Source organism: Brassica rapa, chromosome A05 (genome assembly GCF_000309985.2).
Source record: "Brassica rapa cultivar Chiifu-401-42 chromosome A05, CAAS_Brap_v3.01, whole genome shotgun sequence".
NCBI lineage: Eukaryota > Viridiplantae > Streptophyta > Magnoliopsida > Brassicales > Brassicaceae > Brassica > Brassica rapa.
In genome coordinates, this window is record NC_024799.2 from 12,910,932 (window position 1) to 12,924,509 (window position 13,578).

Consider the following 13,578-nt stretch of genomic DNA (forward strand, 5'->3'; position numbering starts at 1 on the left):
GGTTTTCACATTTGCTTCATCTTCCGTTATTTGTACTTTTCCGGAGCTCTCCGAGTTACCGCCTCTTCTCTGTCGCACTTTCTTACCTCTTGTAACCGACTGATTTGTCTCTTCCGACCATAATAAAACGTCTTGTGTAAACCCACATCTTCTTTATCACTGTTTTCCGATCAAACAGTTGGCGCCCACCGTGGGCCTTTTTAGCAAAGTAACGTTAGTACTATGGTTGTCAGCAACGACAGTTCTTCGTCAGGCGAGGAGCGCGAAGCTCTCGAGGTGATGCCGGCTCCCGAGGTAACACCTACGCCTACACCAGTAACTCCGCTACCCCCTCCTGCGTCCATGGAAACCATCTTGGCACGCCTCGCCCTGCAAGAAGCGGCGCAGAAGGCGGCGGTCGACCAATCACAGCGATAGCAAAAATACTCGCCCTATCGCTGCAAACGCCGAAGCTTCAACGGCGCAGTACCGTCGACACCTGTTCGCCACTGAACGAACCACCAACGTAGCACCTGCGCGGGATAACAACAACCAGAGCGCCCGGTAACACAACCAGAGAGCCGGTAACGACATCAACGCAGACACCGCAAGCGAGCTAGCCGCGTTGAAACAGTCGGTCCTCGACATCAACTCAAAGATCCACCAGGTGACGACCTCGGCGCCCCAAATCGAGCACGTACTCGCGGAATCTCTTCGCACACCCTTCACGCAAGGGTCACCGGCGTACGGCTCCAGAAGATGGAGAAACTTCGTCTTCCAACCTTCAAGGGTCTCTCCGACCCGTCTACTCATGTCACGTCCTTCAACATAGCGATGCGACGTGCAAATCTGACCGACGAAGACAAAGACGCCGGCTTTTGCCAACTCTTTGTCGAAACCCTAGAGGGACCGGCCCTTACTTGGTTCACAGGCCTCAGAGAAAACTCCGTCGATTGTTTCCACGACCTCTCGACGGCCTTCCTGAAGAATTATATCATGTTCACCAACCAAGAAACGACCGTGTCCGACTGTGGAACCTCACTCATACCAGCGGCCAAAGCCTCCGCGACTTCATGGAGAAGTTCAAGGCTATCGTCTCGAAAGTTGATATTCCTGATCCTATCGCTGTCGAGTCTCTGATGAACACTTTGCACGTTGACTCCACGTTCCGTCAGGATTTACCGATACCCGACGAAATCTGTGTCTGACGCCATCCCTCGCTCGAACAACTTCATCCGCATGGAAGAAGACACAAGGCAAAGTTTGCAAAAGAAGCAGCAGCGAAACAGCGACCGCCCCGAACAAACGACACCCGCCCTGAGCCCCGCCAGCACTCATCCGGTGGGAACACCACTCAGAAGCGAGGCTACGTTAGCTCGGTCGACGACGAGGAATCGCCAAAAACAGCAGCCGTCACGCGAGAGAAAGCCTGGAACCACTGGGATCGAGACTCCGCCTCGAAGCAATCAAAGTCGTCCGAACCAGCGAGTTCAAACTCCGAGGAGCCAAAGAAATGGTGCCTCTACCACAAAAGGGATTCCCATGATACGAAGAGTGCAAAGTCCTCATCGGGCAATTTTTCGACGGGATCACTAACGGGACAATTCAAATGCCCACCTCTCCAACGACACCGAAAAACACCAAAAGTTGGAGTAAGACAAGGAAGAAGGAGAAGAAGGCACAGAAGTCTCAGCAGAACACGGCCCCTAGCGAGGAAAGAGCGAGCCCTGAGCGCACTCCTGTCAACAACGTCGGCCCTGCCAACGATTCATCAGAAACGAACATCCGCGTCGCCGGCGACGAGTGTAAGTCATACTCTCCCGCCCTTGTGACTCCTCTAACGACGACTCCTCGACAATGCAACCAGATTTACGCGACAAACTGAGCAGCAAAGTCGAGCAATCTCTCACTTCCCCGACAACAGACAAAGATCTGCGCACCCTATTGAAGCGAAAGAGCGCTACGAACGAACACGTAGGAAGCGCCGACCTCCGCGCGACCATCTCAAAATCCAGCGCCAGGAGAATAGGTCAAAACGGCGACCTTCGCGACCAGCTCAATTCAAAGGCCGCTGACCTGCGAATCCAACTCAACCGTTCAAAAGGGTCCGATCTGCGACGACGTCTCGAATCAAAAAAGAAAAAGCCCGCAGAAACTCTTCAATTCGAGAACACAACCGATGATTTAAGGAAGCAACTCGAATCAATGCGAGCTACCCGCAATCAGCACATTAGCGTAATCATGGGAGGATCACCTCCTTGCGGCGACTCAGTTCGAGCTGTCAAAGACTACAAACGACAAGCCACCACCTCCAAGAAGTGGCCGCCTCCAGTCGAAAATGATCACCAGATCACTTTTTCGGCACTAGATACCAAGGGCGTCCATACGCCACACAACGATCCTCTTCTCGTCGACCTCGACATCGGAGAATGCTTAGTCGCAAAAGTCCTTATCGACACCGGCAGCTCAGTCGATCTCATCTTTCGCGACACACTCGACAAAATGGGAGTCGATTTGAGAGACATGAAGCCTTCCTCTCGCACGCTCACTGGCTTCAACGGAGCTCGGAGCAAATGATCGAGTTGACGCCAGAGCTGGAGCAAGACCTCATCCTACCAAGTGTAAACTGGATCCTCCACGTCGACGGTTCATCCACGAGTAAAGGATCAGGAGCAGGAGTGCAATTGCAATCACCAACAGGAGAACTCATTCGGCAGTCATTCAGTTTCGGTTTCGCGGCATCAAACAACGAAGCTGAGTACGAATCCCTCATCGCGGGGCTCCGTCTCGCCAAGGCGGTGAAAGCCAAACGAATCAGTGCTTACTGCGACTCTCAACTCGTCGTAAGCCAATACCTCGGTGATTACGACGTCCGCAACGAAAGGATGGACGCCTACCTCAAACTCGTCCAGGACCTTACGCGAGACTTCGAGTTCTTCGAACTCACGAAGGTTCCTCGCGGAGAAAATGTTTGTGCTGACGCCCTCGCCGCTCTGGGAAGCAAGCTACACGACCAGGTCAAAAGGACAATCCCGATCCACAAAATCGAGAAACCAAGCATTGACACGAAGGCAGAACAGGCCGCATTATAGCAGCGATCAACGACGCGATGGACATTGACGAAGTGGAATCTCCCTCGCCAGATGATCACCCAACAGATTGGCGTATGGAACTCATCGATTATCTCGCGGAAGGTTTACTGCCCGTCGAAAAATGGGACGCCCGGCGACTGAAACGACGCAGCGCACACTACGTCGTCATGGACGGGGAACTACACCGATGGACTGCAACAAAGGTACTACTCAAGTGTATCGCCGGCGAAGAAACGAGACTCGTCATGCCCGAAACACACGAAGGAGCAGCAGGCAACCACTCGGGCGGGCGAGCTCTCGCACTAAAAGTTAAAAACCTCGGATTCTACTGGCCAACCATGAACGCCGACTGCGAGACATACGCGCGCAAATGCGATAAATGCCAGCGTCACGCCAAAACCATACACAGCCCAACGGAGTTTCTCCACACCTTGACTGCTCCATACCCATTTATGAGATGGGGAATGGACATCATTGGTCCGATGCCGGCATCCCGACAAAAGAAGTTCATCCTGGTCCTCACCGATTACTTCACCAAATGGGTTGAAGCCGAAGCCTACGCCAGCATAACCGACAAGGAGGTACAAAACTTCGTCTGGAAGAACATAATCTGCCGACACGGGCTCCCATACAAGATAATCACGGACAACGGTTCGCAATTCATCTCGCATCATTTCAAGGGCTTCTGCGACAGATGGCGCATTCGACTCAACATGTCGACACCGAGAAACCCGCAAAGTAATGGTCAAGCCGAATCGACGAACAAGACCATCATAGACTGTCTGAAGAAACGACTCGATTTAAAGAAAGGTTGCGGCAGGGCAGACGAACTAGATGGTGTCCTGTGGTCTCACAGAACCACTCCTCGCGGAGCGACGAAGACTACACCCTTCTCAATGGCCTACAACGTCGAGGCAATGGCTCCTGCAGAAGTGAACGTGACGAGTCTGCGCCGATCGCGAATGCCACAGAACGCTGAACTCAACCGCGACATGCTCCTCGACGCACTCGACGACATCGAGGAAAAGCGCGACCAAGCGTTACTCCGTATCCAGAATTACCAGCATCAAATCGAGAGCTATTACAACAAAAAGGTCAAGTCGCGTCCTCTCGAAATGGGCAACCTTGTCTTAAGAAAGGTTTTCGAAAACACTAAGGAGTGGAAAGCCGGCAAGCTCGGAGCCAACTGGGAAGGACCATACAAGATAGTCGAAGTCATCAAGCCAGGAGTATACCGCCTCGAGACTTCAACAGGTGAAGCAGTACCGAGAGCCTGGAACTCCAAACATCTCCGCCTCTTCCATCCTTAGTCAAGGAAAACACCAACCCGAGTAAATGCGCTACAAAGGCCACTTTTACTCGCAATCTATTGATCGAGTAAATGCGCCACACAAAAAAAAAAAAAAAAAAAAAAAAAAAAAACGAGCAAATGCGCCCCAAAGGCCACTTTTACTCGCAATCTAAGAACTACGAATGGCTTGATTCCCGCAAAGGGATACGTAGGCAGCCCAAAGAAAAAGAGTCCAGCCGAAAAAAAAATAAAATAAACCCTCCCCGAGGAATCGATCTCCGAAGCAGACGATCACTTAAGCGATGCCTACACGAGCACGCCCCGGCTCCTCGAACAAATGTATCGGCACTCGCATCCCACGTTGAATACGTCCTGATCAGACACATATTCACGGGAATCGACCGCGTTGCGACCTAAACCAACATGGCCGAGACAATGACTCCAACTCATCCTATAATTAACTAAGTAAGGTCTGGCCAACCAAACGCTTGAAAATTACATTAGGATCGACTTGGAACCGTCAAAGTCGAAAACTCTCAATTGACGACTAAAATTCAAAGTGGCAAACGGTCACGACTCAAAGAGATCGACCGAGACAAAGTCGTAACGAGCTTAAAGCTATAATGATTCGACGTCTCGAACAGCATTTACACCGAACAAATAGAGTTACTTCGAATCTCGAGAAATCATGCATTTGATAAGACAAGTCTAAGTTAAATAAAACGGCTTATGTGATTCAAACAGTTCGAAATAACGAGCACAAGAACGAAAGCCCAGAAGGCAGAATCCTAGAAAAGAAAAAACAACAACAAAAGTCCCCCGGGACTCAAAAGAGAACAACATACAAGAGACCCTAATCCTCTCGGTCGCTCTCACGATCGTTGAGGGCAGAAAGCTCCGAAGCCCTAACACTCGACTCACGAGCAGCCGGAGAGACGTGCATTTCATCTGATCTCGGGATCTCTTCAAACACCCCCACATTCTCTTCTTCATTGCCTCGACGGGACCCTTCAGCCGAAGTGTCCGAAAGTACGAGCAGGGGGGCGTTATCTTCAGCAGCAAGGTTCCCTCGGTTAGGCGTCTCTCCCTAGAATGCAGTCAAAGGACCCTCAACGAGGGGCGTCGGGACTGCATGATGCACTTCCGTCGAATGAGTGAGCGGAGTGTGAAGAGTCAGCGCGGTCTCGGGATCGATCAAGCCAGCGTTGGACCCATACGGGTCGAGACTCGCCAAGATTCGAGCATCCACGAACTGAGAGTCCAGCACGAGAGGAGAGAGTGCGAGATCTCCCGCGGGAATCTCGCCCACTTTGAGCTTCTCGGCCTCTTGCTCGTATTTCCTCTCTTGCTCCGCGAAAATCTCAATGGTAGCTTGCGAGATGTCGCTCCCAGCCCTCCTCAAGGCTTCGAGACATTTCCTGGTTCCAAAAGCTTGGCTATGGAGTTACCGAGCTTCATCATAGAGGCCTCGTCGCTCTTCTCGGGAACGAATCCTCGCGAAACGACGGTTAGCCTTCGCGGCCATCTCGGTCTCGACTCTTACCCTTTCCTTAGTGACTTCTAGGATCCTGGAGTCTCTAAGGCGTTTCATCTCCCTTTCATGAGCCGCAGTAAGTGAGACCTTCTCGCTCTCGAGATCAGCATTCTTCTGTTCAAGCTCACGGACGACACCTCGGGACGCCTCCAATTCAGCCTTCAGCTCGTCTCTCCGAGTTATGGTGCGACTCATCATACCATTGAGCTTCTCGAGATTGCTCCTTTTCTCGCTTAGCTGGCGAGCAAGGACCTCCTCCTTCTCAGCAAACTCCTTCTTAGCCAGCTCTAGTTCACCCAAAGCTCCCTTCAGCGCAGTGTCGTACTTGTCAATCAAGACATTCATCGCGCTGTCCCCCTAAAGACGCGAGGCAACGAAAACCGCGAGGAATTAGCACTAGGGTAATGGAGCAAGAAAAAGATAAGAAGAAGTTGAATTATTTACCAGCAATTTGGCCCTCGCGGCTTCCTCGTACTCTCCCCCGAAGATAAGGTCCTTCACGGCGGGCAAAGGTTTCGCCCTTCCCCTAAACTGACGAAGGAGCTCCCCGCATTTCTCTGGAACGTACGCCAATGGAGCCGGCCCCTCGTAGTGGAAGTCGACTTTGTCAGGAAAGCTAACTCCGGGCACCCTCCTCAAGATGGCATCACCACGAGAAGAGGTACCAGTCTGGACGGCCCCGATACTGGGACGGGCCGGAACCTCTACATAAGGGGATATCGGAGCAGGAAATTGCTCCTCGCCATCTGCCTCGTCGTCACGCCTTCTTATCAGAAGCGGCGACCCCTCAGATTCCTCTTCAAGGTTATCTGAGCCCGCATCTCCGAGAGAAGCCTCGGGCTCCTGCCCGTCGACGGCCTCCTCCTCGTCGTCTTCTTCTCCAAGGGCCCCAGCTGCGAGAGCCTCCTCCTCGGGATGAAGTCCTTCTTCCTCGACGTCTCCCCCCTCAGTTTCGGTCGGTCCCTCGAGATTCCCCGACTCCTCGCTAACGGACTTCTTCTTTGTCCTCTTCTTCTTTTTCTTCTTCTGAGGTTCACCAGAAGGAGGGACATCACTCGCCTCCTCGGTACTCCTCTCAGCTCCCGAGCCGTCACCTCTCTTTCTTTTTCTGCCCTTCCCCGCGCCTCTGGCTTCGGAAGGGGGAACCTCGCCAGCACGAGGAACCGCCGTCGAAGGACCTTCCCCGCTGACCAGCCCCAGCTGGGCCGCTATCATTGCGCTCAGATCAGGAAGAGTGCCCATCTTCTTCGCCTCGGAAATTTGTTTCTGAATGTCTCTCGGGAAGATGTCTAGTCGCTTAGCGCGAATAGGAAGAACGGTCGGAAGGTCGGATCTCCACTCTCCTGTAAATATGCAGAAGAGTCAAGACGCGACAAAAGATCTTACGACTAAAATGACTTAATCTAAAGGTGCGAGAAAACATACTTCGAGCGATTCGATCTTTGAGCTCGTGGATCTTCTTGACGGTGATCTCGGACCAGCGATAGACTCGAAGCAGAGCGACGGCACGAACGCTCCTCAAGAAATCTTCGGGATAAACGGGAGAAGTAGGATGGCCGACTGCACACAAAGCAAAAAGATATACATGATTAGAATCGACAAAGTTGCTTACGGATCGCGACAGAATATTCTACCGCAAGAACGGTTCCAAAGAACTCGATAATCATTTCGGGGAGGTTTCTCGAAGGCCGAACTGTCGGACTTGAGGAAGAAGTAGGAACGTTGCCAGTTCTGCGTCTTATTCGGATGACCGGCGCATACATTGCATTTCAGTCGCATCTTCACCGAGTAGGTGCCATCCTTCATATCGGTTATTGAAGTCATCTCCTCGAACGATCTGACGCTCATCGGCATATCGATCTGCTCCGCCAAAACCGACAAAGTAACCGCTAGTCGCAGCGAGCCATTCAGCAGTTGACTAATCGCGAGATCTCGGCGCCTGGCGTATGCAGTAATCAGTCGCGGGATGGGGAACCAGCAGCGAGTGTCTCCCTGAAAGTAGGATTCATACACTGTCTGGTACCCAATCGGAGGAGACCAAGGCCTCTGCGTCTCCGTAGGCACTAGGAAGGTCACGCCCACTGCGCCAGCTGCCCGAAGAACCCTCTTCACGCTTCTCGAAGTCAACTTTGTCTTCTCTACGCCTTCCCAGTCCTGACCGGCTAAGAAGGCGGAACGTAATAAGTCGGTATGAAGTTGAGGAAGCTCTTCGAAAATCCCGTCAGGGTAGAAAATAGTCGGGAATAGTTCGGCTTCAGAATCGACACTTTCCGAGGAACCGCCCTCCACAGGTCGAGCCCTCAAGGTGATCGACTCAACAGGCATCGCCCCGCTCTGCCCGTCTCTCGCACATTCCGTCGCATCTCTCGCAACGACGTTCTCACTCCCTTCCCTCGCGAGTCTCGCGGCATCCGCGACCAGGAGCCTCTGAGAACGGGATAGGTTCGCTGTATCCATCATCGCCCCACGGTGAATCGCTTCTGGATCTCCGACACGATCCCCGTCAGGATTTCTTGCCGTATTCGACGCCGCTGCGACTGCCTTCCCTTTCTGCTGCCTCGATAACCTCTGACCCGACGACATCGCGGAGCGTAACGGTGAAGAACGCTTCGAATGAATCTAACAACACTTAGAGAGATAAAGGAAAGAGAGAGAAAGTACCTTTGATCGCGGAGAAAAACTTGAAAAAATGAGAGAAGGACCGCGTATTTATAAGGAAAAGAGAAGGGGAAAATTCGAGGTGTCATCATTAGGCCTATTCGGGCCTAAATGGGCCTCGAAATCTCCCCTAAAAACCCAGCGGACCCTCGCGACGATTCCGCTTCTCGACGTGTCGTGAAAAGAAGAGATGGGGGAAAATCGAAGCGTCATCATTAAGTCTAAACGGGCCTAAATGGGCCTCGAAACTCTCCCTAAGATCCCGACGGTTCCCGCGACTTTCCGGCTTCTCGTCTTAATTAATCGACGGTTATCCTAAAATTGGTTAAACCGGCAATTAACCAAGACACGCCGACTAAAATCTGGGAGCCTGCGATTCAACAGTTCCGAGAGAAGGCGTCACCACAGCTTTTTCCGCGACCCATCGCTTTAACCTCCCGACAGGACTTCTATTCCTTTGAACCTTCAAGTTCTAGAATCCATCATAAGCTAGGCGACTCCTCGCTCACTGATGGACCGGGGGGACTTACTGTAGGAGATGGATCTAACCATCCCACAAGGCCCAAGGAATAGAAGGCCTGGCCCGGACCAAGGGAAGCGACGGCTCGGATAGTCGGCTTAATAGGTCAGTCTCTCGGCTCGCCTCTAAAGTACCTTGAGTCGGTCGTTGTCGACTAAGAGGTATCCGGCTCGGCGACCGCTCGAATGAATGCGGGCCTTTCGGCCCAATAAGGAAAGCCCGCGAAGACGACATAAGCTAGGTCAAGAACGACACATCAGAGGACTATATAAGGAGAAGGAAGAGGAACGAGAAAGGGATCCGAAATCATCTGACTAACACTTGGCGGCTAGATTAGGGTTTTCACCTTTGCTTCATCTTGCCGTTATTTGTACTTTTCCGGTAGCTCTCCGAATTACCGGCCTCTTCTCTGTCGCACTTTCTTACCTCTCTTGTAACCGACTGATTGTCTCTTCCGACCATAATAAAACGTCTTTGTTAAACCCACATCTTCTTTATCACCGTTTTCCGACCAATCAATGAACCTTGTGCAGAACTTCATGGAAGAAGAAGCTAGAGTCTGGTATCAGTTCTCAGCCCAACAAAGAATTTGAATTTTGGATTTTGGCGCATTGTATGTTGAGAACAAGTTTAAGCTAAGATTTGTGGTGAGTTTTTTTGGAGAAGCAGATATTGAAGTGGCTCACACAAGATTCACAACACTACCGCCGTGGTTGCTATGCAGTTTACAACAAATTCACTACCAGTGGAGGAAGCAAAGAAAAATCAAATCCCAGCACGTCAAGTACAGACATCATAAACTTGAACAGTAACAAAGTGTTATGCAACACGAGGTAAGTCACTGCAAAAGCAGGACTTCCGAGTAATGCAGAAACGTATAGGTGTCGTTGTGAAATACTCTGTTAAGCACAAATGGAAGTCTAAGTCATAGCAAAAGCTGTTGGCATTTTATAGACATGATGTCAATCTTGTTCTGCAGCAAAATCCATTTCCAGTGATGCGTGGCTTGAGGACTTTTGCGTGGTTGTTGGCCGTGACAGCAAACCTTCAGCATTTGGTCTCAATTTTTATAGCTCAATCTTGGGGATACGCTTGGTCATGCTCTGGTCGAAGGAGGAAGTGAGATAATGATGTAGAGTTTGAGAGAGGCAAAGACTCTGATTGGAATGAAGGGTTTGCTGTTAAAAGAAGCTGAAGCTTTAAATATTATCTATCGTTCTCTTTCATGGTTTATGCATTTAGAACTGGAGATTAGTGTGAGATCTTGAGGCGATTCTCTCATGGGGGATTCGTATTGAGAAGTTGATCGGATAATCCGATATCTTCTTGAGACTACTCTGGTTGTAGTTGTATCTTTGATCAGTAATACGAGACTAGAGCCACTGGAGAAGACGTTGAGGTTGAGTATATAGGTATCAGTCTTAACAGTGCAAGACACGTCATGAAGAAAAGCTATACAATAGTGGTGACTTAATTTAAGTTCGCAGGGTCGTTATAAAAAGTAAAAACTGTAAATCAATTTAGCCAAAGGCCCATAGTACATAATTGAATTAGATACAGATCAAAACATGAGTAATCTTTTCTTTCCTATGTTACATTACACCTACTACATACACTATATATCAAACACTCGCATGGTGTCGGGATGTAATAAGAATTATGGATGTTCCTCAACCTTGAAAGAAAGGTACATTGAAATCAGAATCACGAGGCCGAACGCAGTCTGATCTCATCCATCCGATTCTCCGCTTTACATTGTCGTACACGATCAGGTGTCCACGCATCGACACGTCTACAGAAAACAAAAACAAAAGATATTTCAATGTTCGATTATTACGAGATTCTGATTAATATAATTATGTCTTTTGATTTTACCTCCAAGAATAATGGTGGATCCATCATGAACACTGCTTCCATCTAATATCCCAAGACATACGTTTCCTTTGTTCTGCATCAAAAGTGTGTACGAAACTCAAATAAACAAAAGCCAAATCATAATCGTGAGAGCATTAACTAAAACGCTTACGCTTATGATCAAGTAATCCTCTGGCTGAAGCACAAGTTTTCTTGATATGATCCACCATTTGCTCCCTATTTGCAGAGTTATTGGTCTAAAGAACCGTTTAACATCCGACAAGGAACTGCATATCAAAACACCAACAGTTAACCTTTAAAGATATGAAATTGGATACTTTTTTGTTAAAATAAGTTCTGAAAACTACCTGATCACGAAGTCAGCTCGCCAACAGATAGGCAGTGTTTTGTCTGATTCGTCAAGTGTTAGTCCCAACCCAGAAACTTCTTTAAGCTTTTCACCAACGAACACAATAACAAAATCATTGACCAGAAGAAGAGTTTAATCTAAAAAGTATTTATTGGTATTCATAATGTGATAGCTTACTGATTTGACCAGGTGAGAGTAAGCCTTGTTAGGGAAGTATGTATAAGAGCTTCCTGTGTCAAATAAGACTTTGCCTACTCTACCGTCTGAGCTAAGCATACTATTCCCGTAGCTAACTTTCGAAACTTGCATCTGATAAACTTCCCTGAAAGATCCCAGAAATGCAAATATTGATTGTTTGACTATGTGAATGATTGAAAACTTTTGGGAATTATACTTACAAGTGAGAATGGTGAAGCATAGGAACCCATGAGATTCCGTGCGAGGGAACCAAATCACTTCCCATGATGATATACCCTTCACCGTTTAGATCAGAGGGAAGGCAGTGGCCAATCACATTGCTGATGATACCTCGGGTTGCAAGTTGAGAAGGCAAGCTAATTTGAGCTCTGCTTAGACCGAGGATCCCGTCTGTTTTAACCAGAGTGTTTAACAGCAGCCCTTGCTGATCATATCCACACCTTAAAGTTCCAGTCACAAAAATGATATTTCCGTAAGAAAGTCACAAATAGTTTTTAGAAAAAAAGGGAGTAATAATGGTTACCCGAAAACAATATCCAAGTCGGCAACAGAGCCGTTGTGGAGATTGATATGAAACTCATCTTTGGTGAGAACTCCAAGGGAAGAGCTAAGATCAGCATAGTCAATCTCGTAGTCACATTGCTCACAATCCTCACAATGTTGTGTCATTTGATTCTTTTGAACTTCTACACATAAGGACTCCGCGGATCTCACTAACATACCTTTTCTTGGTGTATATAGTTGATTTGCTCCCTAAATACCCACCACCAAATCAAGAATGTTCATCAGCACTTTCACACATACTATTCTCCTAAAAATCTTTAAAAAAAAAAGAAAACAGGATCTTTACCTTAGCGCAGCTCCTACAAGGAGCGTCACACTGGACCCAAGTCAAGTCACTTCCAGTATCGATGTCAAGATAGAAGTAGTGTTTTCCAACAAGAATCCGTGTGAAGTAAAACCTGCAATAAAATTAAAAAAAAAAAAAAAAAAAAAAGCTTTCAGTTACTTGGGCTGTAAGTAACAAAACAACATTTTACATTTCAATACAATACAATGAATGCTCTATTACCCATTAGGATAGACATCTCCAGCAACGGGAAGAATCGTAGTGGAGGAGTCAAAAGAAGCATCGTTGACTTTCACAAGGATTCCAGTTTTTAGTACATCCACAACTTCCGCTAACTTCCGGTCTGGAATCGCGCGGGCACCCAGTTTGTGGTACACGGGGAAGACAAACGACGACGTTTCGCGGCGATTGGGTTCATCGTCACGATCCCTCTCATCATCATAAACCCTAAACATCTGAACGGTGTTGGGGAAAACAGAGGCGTAGAAAGCAACCGCGAGGAGCGAAATAGCGATAAGGCTCAGCACTAGCCTCGGCGAGCCCGTGGAGAGATCCGAGAGCCAGAATCCGGGATCCGGGGGGCCGGGTTGAAAAGTCGGGTTTGGGTGGTCAGTGAGGGTGAAGGCGGAGATAGTTTTGCCTTGGGAAGGATCATCGGAAGGTGGGAGAGTGATTATGACTACGGCATGGGCTCGCTGGTCGTCAGGTTGTGGCTCCATTCTCCGACAAATTGATTTTAGGGAGATTTCGATCGAGAATTGAAATGGCAGAGTAGGACTAGGAGGGATGTGGTCAAGAGTCAAGAGGCCTATGCGAAGTTGCGAGGAAGGAGAGAGGTCTGTTGTTTTTTACTAATATTTGAATATTATTAAGCTACTTCAATCCTATTTGATCTTCTTTTTCTTTTGTCAACACTTAAACCATATTTGAAAGATACCAATTACGTCAAAAATATTAGTATAATTTACTCTGAAGATTTGGAGAAAATTGAGTTCTTTTTAATCTTATAAATTACAGATTTAACAGACGATACTCTCCCTCATTTTATATATAATTAAGAACGTTTTAATAAATATATATTCATTTAAACAAAATATAAGTATTTAACCGGGCCTCGTGGTCTGGTGGTAAAAAAACCTCGGATGAGGTGTCCGCCATCATGAGTTCGAGCCTCCGCCACAGCGGATTTAACATGGTTTCCGTTTGGCCTCCAGGACCTTCCTCGCCAGTTC

At 48.5% G+C, this 13,578-nt stretch overlaps 2 protein-coding genes and 1 pseudogene across 2 annotated transcripts; all 3 read right to left on the bottom strand.

Annotated features, from left to right (window-relative positions):
- The window catches only part of LOC117134352, a 3,051-nt pseudogene extending 2,259 nt beyond the window's left edge, over positions 1 to 792 (bottom strand).
- Positions 793 to 5,215: 4,423 nt separating this feature from the next.
- On the bottom strand, positions 5,216 to 8,479 carry LOC117134353 (meiosis-specific protein ASY2-like). The gene is made up of 6 exons (XM_033292627.1): positions 7,531 to 8,479; positions 7,322 to 7,456; positions 6,341 to 7,239; positions 5,811 to 6,253; positions 5,504 to 5,780; positions 5,216 to 5,449 (listed from the first exon to the last, which is right to left on the bottom strand). The coding sequence occupies exons 1-6, from the start codon at positions 8,477 to 8,479 to the stop codon at positions 5,216 to 5,218; spliced, it is 2,937 nt and encodes a 978-aa protein (XP_033148518.1).
- A 2,065-nt stretch (positions 8,480 to 10,544) lies between these two features.
- On the bottom strand, positions 10,545 to 13,225 carry LOC117134133 (aspartyl protease APCB1-like). The gene is made up of 9 exons (XM_033291919.1): positions 12,569 to 13,225; positions 12,347 to 12,458; positions 12,020 to 12,249; positions 11,697 to 11,936; positions 11,476 to 11,620; positions 11,297 to 11,382; positions 11,101 to 11,215; positions 10,950 to 11,022; positions 10,545 to 10,866 (listed from the first exon to the last, which is right to left on the bottom strand). Exons 1-9 carry the CDS (start codon positions 13,063 to 13,065, stop codon positions 10,745 to 10,747), a joined length of 1,620 nt encoding a protein of 539 aa, XP_033147810.1. The 5' UTR covers positions 13,066 to 13,225; the 3' UTR covers positions 10,545 to 10,744.
- Positions 13,226 to 13,578: the final 353 nt, after the last annotated feature.

Bases quoted from the DNA above. Each gene is read 5' to 3' on its own strand.
- LOC117134353 (XM_033292627.1), bottom strand. From the start codon at position 8,479: ATGTCGTCGGGTCAGAGGTTATCGAGGCAGCAGAAAGGGAAGGCAGTC. The intron at 7,240-7,321 runs GTATGTTTTCTC...GCATATTTACAG, and splicing joins CAAAGATCGAATCGCTCGAA to GAGAGTGGAGATCCGACCTT. The intron at 5,781-5,810 runs GTAACTCCATAG...TTTTGGAACCAG, and splicing joins GGCCTCTATGATGAAGCTCG to GAAATGTCTCGAAGCCTTGA.
- LOC117134133 (XM_033291919.1), bottom strand. From the start codon at position 13,065: ATGGAGCCACAACCTGACGACCAGCGAGCCCATGCCGTAGTCATAATC. The intron at 12,459-12,568 runs GTAATAGAGCAT...ATTTTATTGCAG, and splicing joins GGAGATGTCTATCCTAATGG to GTTTTACTTCACACGGATTC. The intron at 11,621-11,696 runs GTAAGTATAATT...GGGATCTTTCAG, and splicing joins ATGCTTCACCATTCTCACTT to GGAAGTTTATCAGATGCAAG.